At 44.7% G+C, this 23,799-nt stretch overlaps 1 protein-coding gene across 1 annotated transcript in view; it reads right to left on the reverse strand.

The window, feature by feature from the left end:
• The window catches only part of LOC138261644 (ras-like protein family member 11A-like), a 216,740-nt gene that overhangs the window by 144,295 nt on the left and 48,646 nt on the right, over positions 1 to 23,799 (reverse strand). The window contains exon 2 of the mRNA XM_069210803.1: positions 14,169 to 14,225. Coding sequence (XP_069066904.1) covers positions 14,169 to 14,225 — 57 coding nt within the window. The remainder of the gene's footprint in view (positions 1 to 14,168; positions 14,226 to 23,799) is intronic.

Genomic DNA, 23,799 nt, shown 5'->3' on the forward strand with positions numbered 1-23,799 from the left:
TGAAATGTTTACATTTCTAAATTCTTTAAATCTCAGATACTTTACTTTAATCCCATAATTGGCGTAATACTGGAAGAACCGCCTCAACCCAGCTCTTCCAGAATAGCGCCTTCTATTTAGTTTTACAGAGTTCGTTTTCCGAACGCCAGTTGACTTGTTCCAGGACACATAGATTTTCTTTTTGTATCTACTTTCTAATGGTAAGTCTGGCTGATTTTAATGTTTCCAATAACAGGTTTTTGATAGTGCTGTGCGGAGCTGCATAGAGTTACTTACAGGAAGTACGCGTAGCTCACTCGATAATTGTATTTGTATTTAAGTATTTCTAAAGTGCATTCCGGCCTTAGCATCGAAGCGCTGGAGTTGGTGCAGTGCGAGTCCGAAAAAGAGGGCCAGAAGCAGAAACAGCCAATTAACGAGGAAACAGCCAGGTTTTCACCAACCTCCTGAAAGTCAGGAAGTTGTCCTCTTTCCTAATGTCCCAAGGGAGCGAGTTCCAGTGCTTAGCAGCCGCCACTGTAAACGCTTTATTGCCAAATTTCGCCCTTTGAGTGCGATAAATTTGAATCAGATGAGCGTTTTAAAATCTAAGTTGCCGACATGGACTGTACCACTGTAGTCTAGCAGCTAGGTAGTCTACTCCTCCTCTGTGTACCGCCTTGAACGTTAGGCATAGAGTTTTAAATATGATCCACTTCACAACCAGAAGCCAGTGCAATCGTTTTAAGCTATTGCTGGCAGATGCCAAGCGAGGGAGATCTAAAATCAGTCGAGCCGCATTATTTTGAATCAGTTGGCGCTTTCTCAATTACATTTTATCCAGGTCCAGCAACAGAAAGTTACAGTAGTCCAATATGGACATTACCAATGCCAGAATGACCTTCACACTCTCCTCCTGCTGCAAAAAAGGGAGGATTTTCCTCAATGTTTTTAACATCCAATAGCTTGCTTTGATCATGGCGTTAACTTGAGGCTTAAAACACAGACAGTTATCAAAGATGACTCCCAAATTTTTGGTGGCAGCAATAGGGGAGGGAAGCTCCACACACTGTGAAGGCTACCATCGGGAAGTCCACACCTCATTACTTGATCCGAAAAGCACAATTTCTGTTTATTACTGTTAAGCTTCAACCAATTCTGACCCATCCAACTATTGATCTCACGCATGCAGTTATAAAACCAATCAGCCACTTCCTCCCAGTTATTCCTAGACACCGGGATGATCAGTTGGGTGTCATCCACATAGAGGTGGGCATAAAAACGTACAAACAGATCAGTTTGGCCAAAGGGGAAACAAGGACATTAAACAGAGTAGGACTGAGAGCCGAGACCTGAGGGACCCCGCACAGCAGACAAAAAGCAGGAGCCCTGAAGTCGGCCCAGCTCACAGTAATCGGTTGATGGCCCAAAAAGGACTCTAAAATCTTAAAGGCAGAATCTCTAATCCCTGCTTGGTGGAGTCTACAGTAGATACCATAATCTGAGGAGACATGGTATCAAATGCAGCAGAAAGATCCAGCAGGACCAGAATTGCTTCCTGCCCCTCATCCAACAACCTGCGAATAGTGTCAGATGTCGTCAACAACGCTGATTCGGTACTGTGGGCCTTCCGGAATCCATGTTGAGACTGATCTAAGCTGCCAGAGTGATGAAGAAAAGTAGAAAGATCATAGTTAATATGTTTCTCAATTTTTTTTGACAAAATGGGAAGTAAGGAAATCGGTCGTAAATTGTTCAGATCATGTGATGCTCGGTCTGGTTTCTTTTTCAGAGGGATTACCGTTGCCTCCCTCCAGGATGGGGGGGAAGACACCAGTAGATAACACCTCCTGAAAGACCGGCACAAGAGCCGGAGTGACTAATTCCGGAACCATCTGTAGGATCTGGGGTGGACATGGATCATTAGGGGAGCCTGATTTAATACCCATTAAGAGATCTGTGATCCTGTCAGGCAGTAAAGGCTTAAAATTCGTGAGCAGTGGAATGTCGATGTCTGAAGAAGAATTCAAGACATTGGAAGAGCATTGCACACTCACTAATTGTTGTGCGCAGTTCGCATAAATACTGTCCAAACACAAACATTCGTAGTTCACAACATATTTGGTTGCAGAGTTTGTTTTTTTTGTCCTCCTATTTCCGACAAAAAAAAAAAAAAGAACCAAATGATTGAACTGACCATCAACTGACCAAAATTCAAAACCAGGAAAAAAAAAAATGTGGGCCTGACTCAAATACTGCAACTCTACTCCGCGAAAAATATATGCAAAGTAATAGCGCAGGCAAATACCAGCTTCAAAAAAACGTATGTGACCGCGTAGTGTAGGAAAGTACCATCTTGCCTGGCATGTTACCCCCATATTTCACTGTATATATGTTGTTTTAGTGTATGTGTCACTGGGACCCTGCCAGCCAGGGCCCCAGTGCTCATAAGTGTGCCCTGTATGTGTTCCCTGTGTGATGACTAACTGTCTCACTGAGGCTTTGCTAACCAGAACCTCAGTGGTTATGCTCTCTCTGCTTTCTAAATTGTCACTAACAAGCTAGTGACTAATTTCACCAATTCACATTGGCATACTGGAACACCCTTATAATTCCCTAGTATATGGTACTGAGGTACCCAGGGTATTGGGGTTCCAGGAGATCCCTATGGGCTGCAGCATTTCTTTTGCCACCCATAGGGAGCTCTGACAATTCTTACACAGGCCTGCCACTGCAGCCTGAGTGAAATAATGCCCACATTATTTCACAGCCATTTTACACTGCACTTAAGTAACTTATAAGTCACCTATATGTCTAACCTTCACCTGGTGAAGGTTGGGTGCTAAGTTACTTAGTGTGTGGGCACCCTGGCACTAGCCAAGGTGCCCCCACATCGTTCAGGGCAAATTCCCAGGACTTTGTGAGTGCGGGGACACCATTACACGCGTGCACTATACATAGGTCACTACCTATGTATAGCGTCACAATGGTAACTCCGAACATGGCCATGTAACATGTCTAAGATCATGGAATTGTCACCCCAATGCGGGAGACAATTCCATGATCCCCGGGTCTCTAGCACAGACCCGGGTACTGACAAACTGCCTTTCCCGGGGTTTCACTGCAGCTGCTGCTGCTGCCAACCCCCTCAGACAGGTTTCTGCCCTCCTGGGGTCCAGCCAGGCCTGGCCCAGGAAGGCAGAACAAAGGACTTCCTCAGAGAGAGGGAAAAAGGTGTCAGGGCTGGGGAGGAGTAGCCTCCACCAGCCTCTGGAAATGCATTGATGGGCACAGATGGTGCCCATCTCTGCATAAGCCAGTCTACACCGGTTCAGGGATCCCTCAGCCCTGCTCTGGCACGAAACTGGACAAAGGAAAGGGGAGTGACCACTCCCCGGACCTGCACCTCCCAGGGGAGGTGCCCAGAGCTCCTCCAGTGTGCTCCAGACCTCTGCCATCTTGGAAACAGAGGTGCTGCTGGCACACTGGACTGCTCTGAGTGGCCAGTGCCAGCAGGTGACGTCAGAGACTCCTCCTGATAGGCTCTTACCCGTGTTGCTAGCTTATCCTCCTTCCTAGGTAGCCAAACCTCCTTTTCTGGCTATTTAGGGTCTCTGCTTTGGGGAATTCTTTAGATAACGAATGCAAGAGCTCAGAGTTCCTCTGCATATCTCTCTTCACCTTCTGCCAAGGAATCGACCGCTGACTGCTCAGGACTCCTGCAAAACCGCAACAAAGTAGCAAAGACGACTGCTGCAACCTTGTATCGCTGATCCTGCCGCATTCTCGACTGTTTTCCTGGTAGTGCATGCTGTGGGGGTAGTCTGCCTCCTCTGCACTAGAAGCTCCGAAGAAATCTCCCGTGGGTCGACGGAATCTTCCCCCTGCAACCGCAGGCAACAAAAGACTGCATCACCGGTCCTCTGGGTCCCCTCTCAGCACGACGAGCGTGGTCCCTGGAACTCAGCAACTCTGTCCAAGTGAGTCCCACAGTCCAGGGACTCTTCAGTCCAAGTTTGGTGGAGGTAAGTCCTTGCCTCCCCACGCTAGACTGCATTGCTGGGTACCGCGTGATTTACAGCTGCTCCAGCTCCTGTGCACTCTTCCAGGATTTCCTTTGTGCACAGCCAAGCCTGGTTCCCCGACACTCTAACCCGCAGAGCACAACCTCCTGAGTTGTCCTCCGGCGTCGTGGGATCTCCTTTTGTGACTTCGGGTGAGCTCCGGTTCACTCCTCTTCGTAGTGCCTGTTCCGGCACTTCTGCGGGTGCTGCCTGCTTCTGTGAGGGCTCGCTATCTTGCTGGGCGCCCCCTCTGTCTCCTCACGCAATTGGCGACATCCTGGTCCCTCCTGGGCCACAGCAGCATCCAAAAACCCTAACTGCGACCCTTGCAGCTAGCAAGGCTTGTTTGCGGTCTTTCTGTGTGGGAACACCTCTGCAATCTTCTACACGACGTGGGACATCCATCCTCCAAAGAAGAAGTTTCTAGCTCTCTTCGTTCTTGCAGAATCCACCGCTTTTACCATCCGGTGGCAGCTTCTTTGCACCCTCAGCTGGCATTCCCTGGGCATCTGCCCACTCTCGACATTGTCGCAACTTTTGGACTTGGTCCCCTGGTTTCACAGGTACTCAGGTCCGGAAATCCACTGTTGTTGCTTTGCTGGTGTTGGTCTTCCTTGCAGAAACCCCCTATCACGACTTCTGTGCTCTCTGGGGGTTATAGGTGCACTTTACACCTACTTTTCAGGGTCTTGGGGTGGGCTATTTTTCTAACCCTCACTGTCTTCTTACAGTCCCAGCGACCCTCTACAAGCTCACATAGGTTTGGGGTCCATACGTTATTCGCATTCTACTTTTGGTATATACGGTTTGTGTTGCCCCTATACCTATGTGCTCCTATTGCAATACATTGTAACTTTACACTGCTTGCATTACTTCCTTTTGCTATTACTGCATATTTTTGGTATTGTGTACATATATCTTGTGTATATTTGGCATCCTCATACTGAGGGTACTCACTGAGATACTTTTGGGATATTGTCATAAAAATAAAAGTACCTTTATTTTTAGTATATCTGTGTATTGTGTTTTCTTATGATATTGTGCATATGACACCAGTGGTATAGTAGGAGCTTTGCATGTTTCCTAGTTCAGCCTAAGCTGCTCTGCTATAGCTACCTTCTATCAGCCTAAGCTGCTAGAAACACCTCTTCTACACTAATAAGGGATAACTGGACCTGGTACAGAGTGTAAGTACCCCTTGGTACCCACTACAAGCCAGGCCAGCCTCCTACACTTAGGCACAGTCAATGGAATGACTCTAAACCAGTGGTGTAACAAAGGCCCCGCACCCCCTGTGGTGCAAGGGCTCCAAGGGGGCTCCTTCAGCACAGCCCCAACGGCTCCTGAGTGAGTCCAGAGGGGGACCCCTCCATGGGTTTTACGGAGGGGGGTGGAGGTGGCCACAAGTTTCACTACACCACTGCCGTAAACTACAGGTATACCCTACAAGGAGCTCCATGCAACAGGATGCTCACCTAATCAAAGTATGCACAGCCCCAGTGCCAGGCTCTCAACTTGTTAAGCACAATTCCAGCTGCAAATACAACTCTACAAGAGACTCTGCACCCACGCAGGCATCTCTTTGCCTTCATCACCTAATCTTAACTGCATATGGTGAATCAAAAATGCCTCCTAAGTCCTTAGTTTTGAATCCAAATCCTCCCATGCAGAAGACACTTAACATCCCTTTCAGAGATTGAGAGGTACCTAAACAAATCTTACTTCATCTTTCATCACTTAATGTATGTGACTGCAGGTCCATGTTTGAACATGACAGGTCCGCAAAAGCAAAGTTCTGCAGCTGCTGTCCTGACATGAAATGCCTTGACGTTGTAGAATCCAGGAACAATCTGAAAGATTGATTTTCACATTGAACGAACCCTCACATGACTAATATGGGCATCGGTGTCAGTGTGGCCGGTCAATGGTGGTTTAGGTCCTACAAAGATGTGATGTGTCCTAGGGGGTCACTTGTACATTATGAAGAAGACCTACACTACCCAGGTTCCTAAATACAAAGAGGCACAGATGCACCACCATGAACAATAGATAGAAATCAGCTCAAACTCCAGCCCCCTACTCGGGTCCTACAACCCTCAGACATCGTAACAGAGCATTATACAAAGATACAGCGGCATAGATGGTCAGAGAGCACCACACAGGGGTAGATGACACCACACACGATGAAAAGTTAGCAGTCGAAGACAGGAGTCTGGCCATGTACAATATACTACATAGCTTCCACCTGCAAGTCAATGGTCTTCTCATGTTCTACAGTTCTTTATATGTAGCTCTAGGATTTGCCATTGAATTGGCATTATGTGATAATTATGCAATATTATCACTCTCAGGTAGGTAATCACCGGCGAGGAGTCAGAGGTTACAGAGACAACGTCAAGGCCCAGCCAGTGCTCGGATAGTGCCCTCTACCTTGGGTAATACTGCTACTAATAAGACCCTTAAAGTTTGGGTTGGGATTCAAACCATTGTGTTTTCATGAGACTATTTAGGTAGAGGTATGTAAGAAGCACAGATGTTGGGTTTTGTTTTTGGTTATGAGGCTCTGCATTTTTTGTCCCACTGTAGAGAACACCTGGTTTTGAGTCTTAGAAAGAGGTGTATATAGAAAGGGTGCTTTAAAAAAAAAAACAAAAAAAAAAAACACACACACACACTTTAGTAACAAACAGAAACCATTTGTTAATGGTGACATACACATTTTGGGGATTGTGGTGAGTTCTAAAGTGGTTTCACCAAGTGAAAAATGCAGAACCACGGCCGGGATTTGATGAACTACGTTTGAGAGGAAATGGTTGACTCGCGTGATTTTCTCAGAAATAATGGCAAGTGTTCCAGAAGCTAAAATAGGGAGACATTGTCTATAAACACACAACAATATTCCTAAGCCATGAGAGGCAAATGACATGCGGAGTAAAACATACTTCCCACAGGAGACGCAACGGTCAGTTGAGAACTAGAGCACTGACATTCTATGTTCAAAAGTACAACACACCATGCACAACGCCATGTTGCTAGTACAGACTCTTTAGAATTTAAAACTTTTTCCAAAGGAGAGAAATGCACCAAATGGACAAAATGTTGGGTTTTATTTTGTCACAGAAAATTCTGTTAGCACTCTAGAATGCTAAAATTATAAAACATTTTCTATGAATTCTCACACATCTTCCTCATTCATGTTAGAAATACGTCTGGGAGGCTGAGTGTAACACATACTTTCACCAGTAGCAGCAACCTGTAAGTTAATTCTCCAAAGGCCTACTATAGCTTCACCACAGATTTCTAATAAACTGGACTGCTACCTTTCTATATTCATGACTGGCAAAATGGATGTTGCTGAACAGGGGGTATTCACTGTAACAGCCTGACGCAAATGAGCCTTGATGTGTTAATGCAGATATTAAACCAGCTGATTAAAATATGTGAGGGCAAGTACAGATTTTTAGTTTTTGTGGCATACATATATTGTTTATTTCTGAAAACAGTTAACAAGAGAGATCCCCACTTCGGTCTAGCATCCCTTTGTATATCTGCTTTCTCTGCAACCCATCCTCTCTGGATTAAATAGCTCCCCAATTTTAAAATGGTAACGTTTCAATAGATATGGAAGGCTTTTTAATCTTTCATCTAAATTTGTGGCAGTAGATATTGGAGGTGCAGGAAATCATTTGCAGACTCATGTCATATTTAAAAAGAACAGGTTTGTGTTGTATGGACAGTGAGATCCCTCAAATGAGTTGCTAGTTGGACATTTAAATTGTCTTTTTAATTACCCCCTCACCCTCCCACACACACACACAAACTTCATGTTTGTTAGTAAATGTAACGCCCAGCAGGAGTTTGCACTGGCTTCAAAATTATTTTAGTGTATGTTTAAAATATATACTTACTTTCTATGAAAAATGTTGCATTACATACCTTATATAGGAGTATATTTAAAAGTAATTATTCAAAACGTTTTAAAGTAAGTGACACTGTACATCAGGCAGAACATTGTGGCTGCTTTTTAAAAATATAGTAGAAACTGTTGTAGACTACACAAGATGTGGATCGCTTGAAAACTATAATAAAAACATAGTGAAAGGAATTTTATTGGGTGACTACTTTCACAATCCTGAGGTAGTAGTGCTAAACACTTTTAATGTAGATATTCAGCCCTCAGAACAGGAAAGAGAAGGATTCTAAAGCTCCTTCTCATCAGGTCTCCCACTGCAGGCACTTTCCGTGAACTAGGTGAACATTCTAGTGCTTCATTAGAGCTCTGGGATCTTTGCAGGCAGCTATTGTGGGAGGAAGGCATACGGATATGTGAGTTGGTACTGTAATTATGCTTTTCTCAGGCATTTGTAAGAATCTCCTGGGTAGATATCGACTGGCCTGGGGCCAAGGAAAATGCATCATTTTTGGTAGAGTACAAGTGTCCGACTTACAACTGCTCTTAAATTAATCGGATTAGTCATTATTTCTTTTTCGAAATTATGCTTTCCAAAAACCCACTAAAAGTAGACCCTGGCACTTCGGTTATTGGCCTATGAGGAAAGACGTAGAGAGAACCACCAGCATGTTTTGCCTTTCTTGCCACATCAAGAACAGGTGCCAACTACCTGATGCGGAGGGGACCAGAAATGCCCTGTATCCCAGGAGGGCAGATGCCAACAGCAGGAAGATGCAGTCCACAGTGTTACCCATTAAAACATCTTTGCTGGGATTTATAGACATCAGAAGTCCCTTCTCAAGATGTGTTCCTCAAACGTCCAATGGATGCTTTTCAGTCCAACCCACGTCAATCTGGAATGCCCACCCCTTGGATATGAGGTCATCATAACTGCCACCACTTCCAGATGTCTGTACAAGGCTCTTTTGTTCCAATAACAGGGCTAATAGGCTCACCAGCACCAAGATAGCCAACAGGGATGAAGATCTACCATTACCGTGAAAATGAGAACAGTGCTGGTGGAAAAAAAAAAAAAAAAAAGCTATGCACTGCACTAAAAAAAAAAAAAAATCATCAAGCTGGAAAGCAATCATATTTCGAGCAACAGAATTCACACACAGAAAACATTAAAAATAAAAAAAAAGGAGACAAGACACATTTAGAAGGCAATTATTCAGAGATAGTGGAAAAAAAATCTGCAGCTTGGCGAAGGAACATGGAAAACGGGGCAAGAAGAAGATGCTCAGCCAACAGACTTGTGATGCTTCTCCCAGGTGCCCTTCGCCTTCGGACTCAAGGGATGTCCAGAACAGAAATCATTTTTGTTAACACAAAGCATGAAGAAAAGAAAAAAAAGAAGCTAAGGAGCACCAACCATAGGAGAAAATGTCTAGAGTGTGAAAGGCCAGGGGAAGGAGGAGTGTGTGTGTGGTGGGGGGGAGGGAGGGTGGAAGATATCCATAGTCAGCAAGAGTATGGAGTATAAAACACACTCTATGGATAAAAGAGACCAATGAGCTATCAGAGTGTAGATGCCAGAAGTCTAATAGACAGCAGTAAGGGGAGGGCTCCCGGGGCTCTTCGCCGAAGGCCCTTGAAAACGCGGACCACTTGCATATATGCCTTAGTGTATATATGTATTCTTTGAACAGACAAACACTTGTGTACTATACCATGCGCAGTTACATTTTATTAATCAATTGCTATTATGTTTTCGTGCTAGTTTCAAACCCTCTAAAGCCTTAGTATTATTGCACACATTTTAAGATGAGTCTCCATTATATTACCTTGTGTTATTCACTCCAAGTTCTCCTTAACCATTCTAGTAAAAGTAGAGCCTCGATCTGAAGCCGACACGAAGTGAAGATCTGGAGTCAGCACTGGCTGAATAGGTTGGCCTCAGTCTGGCCAAGGTCTTCTCGCACATTTACCATGAGAAGAGACTGGCATCTGTTCATTATAGCCCATTTGTAAATTTATATCGCATGTTCTCGATTCCATTCCAGACTTTCAATGGAAATACTCATGTGATAGTAGGCTTACGTAATGTAAACAAACTTCAACCATCTTATGCTACTTCCAATGCAGTAGTTCTTCCTTCAAGCTCTCCCTGCAGACACAGCAGTAGGCATAGAGATGACAGAGCACAGCCACAGGGATCTCAAGTCTCACTCACTGCAAGCAAGACTCACATTTGGAGGTCTGTAGTTCTCTCGCTCTTTGCATGCTAGGTGTCACACCTAGTCAGACAGTCTAAGACCTGAACTCTGAATGTGATGCACAGGGCAGCATTTGGGAGATGTTGAGGCTTCAGGAAATAGAACCATTCAGATGATGGGAGAAGCTGCTTTGGCCACTTGAAGAGCTGCTACACTACATTTGGAAGCTTTGCCCACTTTAGTGAGTGTCCCAATCAATACCCTCAGACTCTTCATTTGTGGAAAATCAGGTATAATATTTTATTTACAGGAAAGTCCTCCATGTTTCAATGTCTACAAATTTCTCCAACTAGATTGTTCACAATAATTCGAATTTTCTCTGAACTTGCTCATCTAGTGTGACTTTTTATCTCTTGTTCCTTCTCATTGAAATGCATCAGTGTTCTGCGCGGGCTCATCTGGTCTTTGGTACTGCCACATTCAGGAGGTTTTATGGTTCATCCCCTGGGCAGGTTCAGAGATAGCTACTCTTAGGAGTATTTATGAAGAAGATCACTTAGTGCCACCACTTTTCCAGTGGACTTCAATCATACCACTCACCAGACTATCCTTGCCAATGTCTCCCCCACATCCCTACGCTACACCTATGTGCTCAATTATATCATCGCTCCCTCTTCATATAGTGGCATTTCGCTTCCCACCCAGTTTCAGAGTCCCACTATTTCCCAGGCACTTGCATTGAGCCATGGATTGGCCCGTGAACCGAGGCAACCAGGGGCCTATGGCATCTCTCCATCAGGGGGCTGGGCAAGCACATGAAGGTTTACCCACCGACGACTCCTTGCTCTGCTAATTCCATCCCACCTCCGCGCTGCCTCCACTCTGGACTCAGACATTCTTGCTTCTCTCACTGGCCTCGTCCTCAGCGTCCCCGCATCTGCAGTTCTATCTCCTTGTTTCTCCACCTTCCTTCCAGGTGGTCCACCACTTCACATCAACACGGCTCCTTCAATCCTCTTCAGAGTCAACTCGGGCTCTGCCGCACACTTCTTCCTGTTGAGGAGTCACTTTGGGCTGGCTGAGTCCTTTGTTTCCTGGTTCGTCCCCCTGCCACAGTGAGGTTGTAGAGTTATTATTTATAGGTATTTTCAAGCCTTGGGGGGCTCTGTTGGGCGTTTGTTACACGTGTAGGTCACAACCTCAATTCCCATCCTTCTCCCCCCTCAACCACCGTCAGCAGCCGGACATTTGCAGTCAAACACCATCAGGATGGCCAAATACCACCACAGTTATGACACCAGCCCGGGAATGCAGGTAAAGCGCAGAAGAGCGAGTATATGAACAGAGGATAAAATGGACACATTGAGAAAACAGGATCAACTTTGTAGCTAGGTGAAAAAGGATGAAGTGCAGGGTTGGAATACCCAAAAACCAAAGGCTGAAAACAGAAGGCAACCAAGAAAGCTAATTAAAGATGCCTGTATTCGGTTTTCACAAAAGAACATCTATAACCTTCAATGGTTAGTCTTTTTTATGATTAAATAAGTGTTTTATTAGACTGAGCAAGCCTTTAAATGTTACCATAATACAGCAGTAAAACTTTAAAATGTGCCTGACACGCTGTACATTTCAAGTATAATTTTAAAACATTTCCAGTGTTATCTTAAACCTAGGACTCGACATCGTAAAGCACATTAATGGCCATTAATTTAATATCCGCTCATTGTTAAATATTCTTTAACTGCATTACAAATGACTAACAAACCAGTATGTAGAGCACATCTACGTACAAAAATTCAGTATTTCAGTCACAAGTACAACCTCCTATCATCTTGTTTTTCCACTTTAACAACCTCTTACATACGCGTGAAGTAGGGCAACCACCTGACTCCAGGTCAAAATGGACACTGGCTCCAGCCCTGAACTTTTCACCTATAAATCACCGATTTTAGGTGGGTTAGACTAATTAGTTCAATGGAAACAAAACAAGGAAGACTCCTCCCAAAATGCATCATGCTATCAGATCTGGAACCAGTGTCTAATGACCTGGAGGGATTCTGAGTGACATAACCTCAAAAGGTAGGATCTCGGGTCAGGAGCTGGGTCCATCAGCAATATGACCTTATACTGGGTTCCAATCATTTCCTCGGCGAGCCCTTCCACCCAATAGAAATCAGATCTTTTTGCACCGCTGTCTTGGTACAAAGCTCCCTAAGTCCATTAGTACTGCCCTACTTAGGTGCGATTGCACTACAATCCATCGATATTTTTAAGGCGGGAGGTCAGTGAATTTTGGAGTGTTTCAATCTCCCGCAATAGATGAATCTCTATTTTTCTACTTAGCTTCTCTTAAACATGAGAGCTGCCACCTCTGGTTGTTGGTTTAGGGACTTCAAACCAAACTCCAACATAGGTGCCTGCATCACAGTAATTCAATAACTGCACGGCTATCTGCCAGTATCTACCCACAAAACAATTTAGTTTGGCAGATGTCTCAAGAGGAGGAAGCCAGAAATGACCAATGGGAAGACTTTCACTGATAAGGACTAACATAGGGCTAATGAAGCTAGAAAGAAACAGAGCACTGTGCAGAGTGGAGAATGTGGGGAACAAACAGGGAGGACCGAGAAAGAGTTAGAAGATGGAGGGGGTGAATGACCACAGACAGCCATAAAAGGCATCCTGGGGTGGATGTAAAACTAAACAGACTTTAAAAGGAAAGTAAGGATGCAAGGACGACACCTAGGAGAATGCCATGGGGATTTACTGGAGTCAGCCTTAATGACAACACACACCTGTGAACATTTCTGTGTTCTTTTGCCCGAATGCTACCATAACATGTGTTCATGTCTTTGAAACAGTGACATGTTATGAATGAGATAAGAAGCGGGCATTTAGGTGGGAGCTGGACCGCAGGGCTACTGGTTAAAACAAGTGATAACCTTCAGTTAACACCTTTGACACTCACTGTGCCAGAGAATGCCTGAGGATCCGCTTCTTGCTGGTCCCTCTGAAAGAGCCTTGTGGGATCAACCTACGCTCCTCTGTGAAAGCCAACAGAGTCTCAGCAGGGTCAGTGGTTGCAAGGGAAAGAATTGTATCCGTAATAGCCCCACAGCCTTGCTTTTAGGCAGCTCCTAGAGTTTGAAGTGTCACCATTTTACAGAATATTAAGTAAATAAAACAAGCACTGACAAATCCAATAACATTTTGAGCCCCCGACTAGAATATTTTTTTAAAAGCTCAATGCATTTGAAAAAAATATATATAAAAAATGATTGTTTTGTGTATCGACTACATTAAAGATAAATAATTTAAATGTTCAACAATTGAGTGAGATATAAAATAGTCCTTTATGCATTCCAATGCAAGCACTCTACGGGTGTATACAGATACACTATACAGCTAATGACACGAGGTGAGAGCGAGAGATCCTCCTCGGTGTGGAGCCGAGGCCAACTCTATTAGACCTGGTGTTACAGATTCCCTAAAATGTACACAAACAGCCGAACTAAACAATAGAGAACACAATGACAATGCGTATATCATCCATTCTATACAATCTCTTGGTTTTAGGTTATGACAAAGAAACCATCTAGCAGAGCATTTAGAACTCTGAAACCTTCTCTCGGAAACAAGAACACAAATTAAGGTTTTTTTGAGTCCAGTTTCAAAAACATAAGAAGCCCACAGAAGACTGAATGTGTGCCACAAGGATGCACAAAAGGCAACATAAAATGGAAATAAATGTTTGCAATTTCATTGTGTGGACCCACAAACATCTCATTTGTTACGTGTGCTCTTACTCAATTGGGTAATACTAACAATTGTTTTTATAGCGCTTAGAAACAGTGCAGTATGAAGCACAAAATTAAAAACAGTATACATATGAACCAGGGCTCATTTTGGAGAAGGTTGAAGCAAGGAGCAGGTGATAGTGATCCTTAAAAGTAACAGAAAGTTGCTGCAAACATTACTTGGTGACATGAATGTTACACTAAATAAAAATCTTACCCGTGTTTGCTTCGTAATCTCCAATAAAGCGTTTAGTGAGGAAGCGTACCACCAGAGCTGCAAACAGAACAGAAAGTGTCATCACCCTGGGAAACAGACATTCATTTTCTACTAGGCTAGTTGGCATCCATTTGAAAACTAGTCTAGTAACAGTATTCTTTCAGACAGTGGCCAATAAGGGCGCAAACATTTCTATTGAGTAACTGGAGCAGAAATATTACCATCACCGGCCCGGTAATGTATTGTTTGAGTCCACAGTTTCCAACTTAATTGCCAGAGTATAGGATGATTGTGGTTAAAACCGATACGGATATCCCTTCCGCTTCACTATACTTTTTGTACTTAAAAAAAAAAAAAAAAAAAAAGGTTGCTTACATGGTTCATTGTGGTGATACAATGTGTAATTATTAGATAAGTTGCAACACACCTGGTCAAAGTTCCATACTCTCATGCTCTTATGTGTAACTGCCAAAAACCATATTGTAAGTCTTCTCGTCCCACGTGTGCCTTTATTCCACTCAATGATTCCCCAATACTGGCCTACAGATGCCGTCACATCTTTCTTTTATGTCCCTACCACTTGACAACCACTCTACTTCTTCCTACCCAACTCAGTTCTGGTTTCTATCCTATTCCCTTGCAATCACTCTACTCTCCCCTTACGGTCTCCTGCTTCTTTACTGCAGTCTCTCCCTCCTACTTCCTCCACCTCTCCCATCAAACCCACCACTTGCACTGAGGGAGACGCTTGTTAGATCTGCTCCCCGCTCCTTCATGGCAGACTGTCCACCCAGAATAACCAAGAATGGACCTATCTGAGCACATCTGGAGGTACTTACTGCAGATCTGCATCGCGGTCTCTCTATAGGTGTCTCAAGACTGAGCTCCTTCTTTCAATCCCACTGAGTGCAGGTCTGATAATTTCACCACCACCCCCCCCCCTCCCCACACGCACCCTATCCATGTGGTTATTAAAATCCCCTTCTCCAACTGGCTAAATTTACATCCAGAACCATTTTTATATAAAGATCACTAGATTCCCTCTGGTTCACCCCCCTAATACTGTGCTCCTCCCCACATTCCCACACTTCCCCATAGTTCTCCATCACAACCTTTGCATTTATTCTTTTTCAATCCACTCTCCCCCACTTAGAGTAGGCTTGTGTAGCGTAGTTATATAGAAAGATGACTCTCTCACGTCAAAACCATTGTCTCAGATTCTATCCTGAAACCATAGACGTCCACGGGGAAAGGGTGCTTGCCCACCTTGGATATAGATACAGCCTGGTGTGCAGGCTCGCAGTGCAGCATAACACTACGGCAGTGGCGGCCCGTCCTTTAGGGCGGAGGGGCCACGCCCCCCCCACCTTTTGCCCCCCATGAAGAGTGTCTGTCAGGCTTAACAAAGGTCAGCCTGACAGACACTCTTCATGTTCAGGTCAGGCAGCCAGGAGCAGACATGCACGATTTGCGCAGACTCCTGGCTGCCTGAGCTGAACTTTGCTGGGCTGAGGAGGTCACAGCTCCTATGGGCGTGACCTCCTTGGCTCAGCAAAGGTGCCTCGAGGCCCTCCCAGGGTGACGAGGAAAGCGTCACCCATTGACACTCGCCCTGGGCGCTTCAGGTTTAAGCCCTGAAGTGCCCAGGGCAAGTGTTAAATCTGTGACACTTCGTCACAGAGTGGGGAGGGGTCAGCAGTCTCACTGACCCCATCGCATTCTGTGACGACTCCTAAAGCTGCATTTCTGTCACTGGAATGAAACAACTCCTCAAGGCCCCCTCTCATTATAGAAGCCTTGCGAGTTCATGGTCACCAGCAATCTTTTTCCACCAATATTGTCAATAAGTGATCTGTTCAAGAAGGGACCTTGAACCTCATCCTCTCTGATCTTCAACTTCTAATCTGAGGATGCCCTTACTTCATTGGAAGATTGGGACTCTTAAGTCATCTCAAACATGCAAACCATTTCTCCTTCATTCCAACTCCAAGTCTTTTCAGGACATAGACCGTTACACAAACCACATCCCCTGAAAAAGGCGTGAAACAAAATCCACACTCGGGTATCAGTGGATCCTCTCCCTACAATAAGTAGAAGTTGTGGACAACATGGCTCAATGCACAAAATATTCTTGACCTATTTTTACCTCTTTTACTCCCAGATTATTCCATCACACACTGTAAAGGAGAAGGCAGTGCCGGAGCCTGGGTTTCACTAATCCACAGGGACTATCTGTTATCAAGGATCACATGATGACACATAAAATTACACATTCTGAAGGCACAATGAACGCAAACAGTGACAAAGCCAATAGGAGTAAGTTTCTTGTGACAACAACATTTGTAGCATTAGCATAGAGCTAGTTTGGTCTGCTGGACAGCTGCAACAAGACAGCCCTGTGAGACACCTCAAGTAACCAGAGCAAGCACATAGGTGGTGAACATTTATTGTTAAAAAATAAATAAATAAATAAAACTCACTCTACTTCTAAACAACAATATTTATGTATAATAAACCTAGCAAGAGCGCTGATCAACAGCTTTTTTTTCTTCGTCCATAGATGGACTTAATGTAACCCCAATGAAATGCCTAAGCAGGAGCATTTTAATGCCTTCACTTTGGATTTTATTCTTTTTAAATAAACACCCACAAACACTGCCTGGCTGCCCATTTTCCAAGTGGAAGAGAGCTGAAGCACAGTGGTGTCAAAGAAGAGGGAAATTTCAGACAGGAAGTTAGGATGGTGATGGGAAATGTTTTAGAAGAACTTACCTGTCCCACAGTCCATCTGTCCGCAGAAAATATGAGTTTTTAGTTTCAGCCAGTGTTACACACAATCTGCCTGGTCACCAATTGGGTCTATTGCAGAGTCCAACTTCAATAGTAGTAGGCATGCCATTTTGACTTTCCTTTTGCATGTTCTACCTATCTTGCAAGAGCATGTTCACATGGAAACTACATTTCCACCATGATCTGGGGAGTCACAAAAGTGACTCATCCAAGATTTGGAAAAATCATCACAGGTAGGGGGGGGGCTGGGACAGGAGACCCCCACCCAAGGGCCAAAAAGCAAACGTAGCTCATGCACACAATTTGCTAATTCAGGAGCTTGATAGTAGCACCTAGAGGAAATTTATCTTTGTCTTCCTGTTTCTCACAATCTTCCAAACTTACTTGCCCACATTCAGATTTCACTGCTGCCCCAGCCCAGCAAATGATCCCCTCATTTGTTTCCGCTTTTCAGTAGTAATGCATTATGAAACCGGCTAGCCTTGGCCACCAACCCAGCCCATACAGGCACAAACATTCCATCAGACTGGCTTTTGTGGCCCTCCTTTCTAACACTGCCCCATTGCTGCTAGGCCAGTCCAAGCCTGCCCCCAGGAAGAGGGATGGCTCCTCTCTATGCCAGCAGGTTTACCAGAGCATGGCAGATGGCATGCTGGAGTGCAAATCTGTAGAACGCATGTCACTAGTCACCAAAGAATAGCAAGGAAGCAACTACAGGCATAAAATAGATAAAATGACTGCCTCAAGAACAGGAGGAACAAGGGTTCATCTCTGCTCCAGCTTGAAGTGGGCCAGGGATCAGAAAGCAGGGGCACCTCTGTGCTCCATGTGGGCCAGGGACTGCCCTGGTAAAGCAAAAGAGGCAACGAACCAATGCCCTTTGCAGCAGTCTATTTATGTCCTTCTCTGACTTTGGATCACTGTAGGTATTGTAGCTTACCAATAGTGTTGTGGGCACAGGGAGCTCCTAAAATCGTACAAGTCAAAAAGACACCTCAACAACACTCCTAAGGATAGATGAATGGGGGAAGGTGTTAATTCTCAGTTTCAAGAGGAAATATGTCCCAAAAATAAGATGCCATCCAGCATATCAAGAAACAGGTAAGTAATGACAGGTTCAATAGGCGAGTTCTAGGGCAGAATTAGAACATTTGGGATGATTTATTTATACAGGGTCAAGAATTATACATCCCATATGAGCAGCAAAATTAATATGAAATGGAACAGCATCCTTTGTAGCATAGGAAATTCATCAAGGGTTCTCTGGTTCATACCCAAATTCAAGGGTTTATATAGGAAATCTTCTCTGACTTACATTGAAAGTGCAAATTCATCATGCTGCCATCAAAATAAATACAATTTCAATAACTCAGAGCACAGAAATAATATGCGTCACACTCGACGTTCTCCCCTAAGTACTATCCATTACATGATTTGATTCAGCTAAAGATGGCTGAAGTCATCAGAGATGGTAGAACAAAACTAGTTAGAAAAACTATTATGAACTATTGTGAATGAATGCATTATTACAGCAGAAGAGACCTTGAGTAGTTGAAACGTTACTGAGCAAATGTTGGAAAAGTTTTCTTCATAGACAGCGAGAACAATACCATTAAGGAATGAACCAACATGACTTAGCTTAATTGCATGCAAGAGAAATAAACAGCGAACGTGCAGGGTGAGACATCCCTTTTGACAAGATGGCGTCAAGGTCTAACTGAGTCCTAGTTTGCATAAGCCAGTTTCAAAGGCATTTTAACAGGTCATAGCAAAATCGTTTCAAAGGCAGTAACACCAGATAAGTGTATACATGTAAATTCAAATCTAGATCTGGATTTTGCACAATGTTAATAACACTCTGTCTAATCTAGGCTTCCCTACAACTTCATGCAGTGATATTAGCGCCAAGACTCCCCTGGCATTCATGCACGCTACGAATTCCTCCTCCTCTCTCCACACCACTTTTCTTCACCCAGACACTTTGCAAAGTTCAAAACTTTGAAAATAAAAATTTCAGGACCATCAGGATTTGTAAAAACTTAAGGTGGCTCTTCTTCAAAGATCAATTGGCAATAGTTTTAGCAACAGGCTATCACTGTTCTCTGAATCTACTTTAATTATTTGTGGTTCTTCTCTCATTGACTCTGATCTTCCATTTTTCCAACGTCTTTTCTTGCAAGTTTTCTTCATTGCCTGAAGAGACACGACTCTTGCATCTTTACTTCTGACTACTGCTGGCCCTTCTTCACTCAGACGAATGCGAGCTTTGATCAGCATCAGACACTCAACTGACTGAGCTGCTTTCTACTCCTCGGTGTTCATGACTCAAATTCTAAGCTGGGGCTTATCATGAGTTGAATCAGAGACAAATTCTTGCTGCTTATTTCTGCACTATAATTCTTGAATTGAAACTGGCTACTGCTACCTTCAACATAGTCTTCACCTTCATTTGCACCAGCAACTTCACCAGTTCCAGCAACAGGTTTATCAGCTTCTTCTGCAACTTCGCCGGTTTAAGCAACAACTTCATCAACGTCTTCTCTAACTTCTCCTCCCACTGGATCCATGCTGTGAACTTAAGTTTGACTCTGAATCAGTGGTTGTTGTCACCACATCTTCATCTGCCATCTTCACTCTTCTTGTATGAGCTGCATGGATTTACTGCGGGACTTGGCACATTTCACTGCAGTGTTACTCATAAGCATGACTTGATCTGGACCTTTCCCATGTACCCAAAGACAACTTTTCCAGAAGTGCTTTTTCACCAGAACGCGTCTCCTGGTTGCAGTGGATTGCAAGGAGTTTTTGTCGATGCTGTTGCCAAATTCACCAGATGAGAAAGAGGTCACCATATAATCAAACCTTTGCAGTAATATATAATCTCATCAGTTATTGATACAAGTGTTGCTGAAGGTATGTATGCGATCCTCATGGATCTGCCCATTATCACTTCTTGGGATGAGTCCAGTTTTTTTGTCTGGGGTACTTTTTTCTTTTAATTTATTTGTAATGCTTTTGTATGAACAAAGGAAATACCCAACACAACCCCCTCTAATTTCAACCATCCACCCATTACAGCAAGCACCACTGTCATAAGAAACACATTACATAGCATGATGGTTTAGGCATAACCTACCCCCCCCCCCAAAAAAATAATAATAATAATAATAATAAAAATAATAGGCCAACACATTTTGAAAGGAAGGGAAATCACAGTCCATCTGGCAAGGAGTGAAAGCAGGCCCACCACCCACCCCATATTGTCTGGTATATATGGGGGCACCTCCTGGCTTTATAAACTGCCTCTTTGGCCACTGCCCCCCGTGTCCATACCACGTACCACTTCCCTAGGGAAGGATGAACCACCAGTGTTTTTGCAGTACCCTGCTTGGCTAAGAGCATGCCTGTGGTTGGGAGTCTGTGAGAGGCACAGCCCTCCACCCACGCTGACATAATACCAAGCAAAGCCACTCTAGGGCCCAACATCAAAGTAAACCCCAAGACCTGCTCCAGCTTGGAGTGCTTGTTACTCCAGCAACTCTGAATAACCTGGCATTCCTGCACCATGGAACTGTTGGGGGTCGTACATCGCCAGCACCCACCCGTTGGGCTTCTTCCCATTCTGAACTGCTGCTGTAGAGATTAATACATTCTGTGAAAGTACTAAAACTGGATTAGGCGGACGCAAGTCAAAATAACGAGTCCATGTTGCCACTTTCACCTCCACTCAACCCTCCTCCTCTTAAATGGGGGCAGACATGCTCCTCCCATCAGTCCCTTAGTACTTTAAGTGGTTTGGGCAAATTGATTATTAGTGCGTGATGTGTGAGAGAATTTTACCCATCATCAATTTGACCGCTAGAGGACTGAATTTGGGAATCTGTTGCAAAGTGGATTTGTTGGTCTCCAGGGCACATCAGAGTTGTAAATATTGAAAAGAATTGTGAGTTGTGAAGCTGCAATTTGGCGTTAAGGTGCCCGAAGGACCACATGTGAGATACCCCTAGAAGATCTCCTGTCGTTGAGATACCAATAAGGTCCCAGGATTTGAACCCCTGAAGGTGTGATATGGATGGAAAACACTTGCTCCACCACAGGGGCGTCATCCCTATAATGCGCCCAGACCAACCCATCTTTATCAGAGCCCCGCCAACACTTCAGCAGGAATCTGACCGCTGTACAGGATTCAAAGGATTGTTGTTATGTCTATGGAATCCAGTTCCAGCTGGACCGAGGTATCCAGCCGATCAGCAAAGAACAAGGCATTTATGGGAAGAGGTGCACTGTTGTAAAAAGGTGCACATTTGCAACCCCTAGGCAACCATTATATAGGGATTGTACACATTTGGCAAAGGAGACTAAGGGGGCCCTGTGAGGGCCCACAGATACCTGGAAAGTTCAGACTGGAGTCACCCGATAGTACTGCCGGCGAAGAGGGAACGGGTAGAGCTGTAGCATATAAAACAGCTGCGGAAGGGCAATCATCTTAAGCATGCCTCCTCCCATCCCATAATTGGGAGAGGCAATTTGCTCCACTTATCTAGAAGTGAATCAAGTTTGGTCAGCATCAGGAGGCCATTAGGCCCCGACACCTGGCCAGGTCTTGGGTTATGTAGATGCCCAGATCTTTACATTTTGATGCATCTTCAAAACATCCCCAGATCCCCAGTACACCAGGCCCACCTCTCCCTGCTGGGGAACAATTGCATATTTGCTCCAGTTGACAAACAGCCCGGAGGTATCCCCAACTGACTTTCATGACCTCCTACCCAGCAGATTTTTCCCCTCAGCACTGCACGTTCATCTTTTCCCAGGCTGCCAGTGGCTCCACATCCAGGGCTGAGAGAGGCGGAGATCATAGGCATCCCTGTCCCATACAGAGTTTGATTGCAAAAGGCTCAGAGAATACCTGGTTGACTGGAAAACGTGCCCATGGAGAAGCGTGTAACAGCTGGACCTAGGATCGGAATCTAGGGCTGAAGTTCATCCTCTTAAGGAAGGTGTGCAGATAAGTCCATCCCACCATATTGAAAGCTTTTTCAAAGTCTGTTAAGACGAGGGAGGATGGGACCTTTAGTCTTGTGTCATGTACAAAGGTGACTCACAGTCACCTAATAAAGTGTTTGATACATCTTTGCAGCATAAAGCCGTTTTGATCCCAGTTTACTAGGGGACAGATTACCATGGTCAGCCTGTTGGCTAGGACCTTCACCAGGAGTTTCCCCTCAGTACTAATCAGGGATATTTGGTGGCATCATGTGCACTCCTCTGGGGACCGCCACTCCCTAAGCAGGATGTCTAACATATCCCCTCGCAGGTCCTGTGAAAGGACGCCACCCTGGAGTGCCTGATTAAACATGAAACCCATCCGAGGGACAAGATTGGATGCAAATTGCCTAAAGAGTTCAACAAGGAAACAAACTTGGTCCAAGCGTCTTTCCTGCTGGCGTGCCTATGAGTGACTCCTATGCTAAGGATAGGTCCAGAGGCTCCCTCTCTTCCTTGGAATGTCGAGTAAAAGGGATATCAGACAAGATAGGAAGCTCCTGCTCCTTCTTAGCCATGACCCTCACAGCGTGAAGGTAGGCATAGCATCTGGCAAAGGCATTGGCTATCCCTTGCGAGTCTACCACCAGGCCAAGATGGGGATCGCATACAGTGGCCACCTACCGGGTCTCTCAGTCTCTGTTCGCCAGTTAATATATATATATATATATTTCCCAACCTTGCCCCCAGAAATGTACATTCTATATTGGGAAGCAAGTCCACAAAGGCATATTGCGTCATTCCTTGGCCACGGTCAACCAACGCAGATTCTCAGAAGTGTGAGACACGGACCACACCACCTCCAGGACAGCAAGCTGGAGCTTCAAGTCCGAGGTTTCGTGCATATGGTCATGCGTGCACCGAGTAGAATAGGATATAACCCTGCCCGAACGACCGTCTTCAAGGTCTCCGCATTACCAAAGCAGAAGAGACCAAGCCCAAGTTGGTGTAGAACAGCGCCATCTCCTCACGCAACTCCTTCACAAATGTGCCTTCTTATAGGAGCCAGCCACTAAAAGTCCAACGCTCTGCACATGCCGGGATCACCCAAGATATCACCACCTTCTGGAAAATGATCAGACAAGAATAAGGCATATGTGACTGATCACTTGGAACTCCTCGGACAGGGTAATGTAGTAGTCAATACCTGATTGGGTGTTGCAGACGTGTGTGGTGAGTGTATTCATAGGTGTCAGGATTACTGAGGCAACAGACATTTAGGTGGCCCAGGGACTCCACTCATCCGGCCAGCGGGCAAAACCTGGAGCCGCGAGGGTGAGTACTGTCAAGGGCTGGATCCATGACCAAATTGAAATGCCCTCCCACCACCGTCCTCCCCACCGGGAGTCGCACCAACAGGTCAGTCAGTCGCCCAGGGTGCTCACTACCACAGGCAGGAGGGAACATACATACTCACTATGTTCCAAGTAGACCAGAGATTGCACCCAATTACCGAGGCGGTCCTGAAACACCTTCTTCACTTGTCTCAGGAACTTCTAATGATCACCAGAACAAAAGGAAAAGCATCAGGCCATTTCAAATTAATGGATATACAAACTTTAGCCAGCTTGTTTTTGATGGTCCCATTCATCTTTTCTACAATGCCAGATAATTGAGAATGATAACCTCAGTGAAACTTTTGCTCAATCAGAAGAGCTGTACAAATCAACTTAAGGATCTCATGTTTAAAATGAGTTCCACGGTTTGTCTCAATAGAGGTTGGCAGGCTGAAATTTGGAATTGATTCCGTTAACAAGATGTTGTCTTGCTGTCAGTTCTCAGAGAGGGTAGGTTT

The sequence above is a fragment of the Pleurodeles waltl genome, chromosome 2_1 (genome assembly GCF_031143425.1).
Source record: "Pleurodeles waltl isolate 20211129_DDA chromosome 2_1, aPleWal1.hap1.20221129, whole genome shotgun sequence".
Classification (NCBI taxonomy): domain Eukaryota; kingdom Metazoa; phylum Chordata; class Amphibia; order Caudata; family Salamandridae; genus Pleurodeles; species Pleurodeles waltl.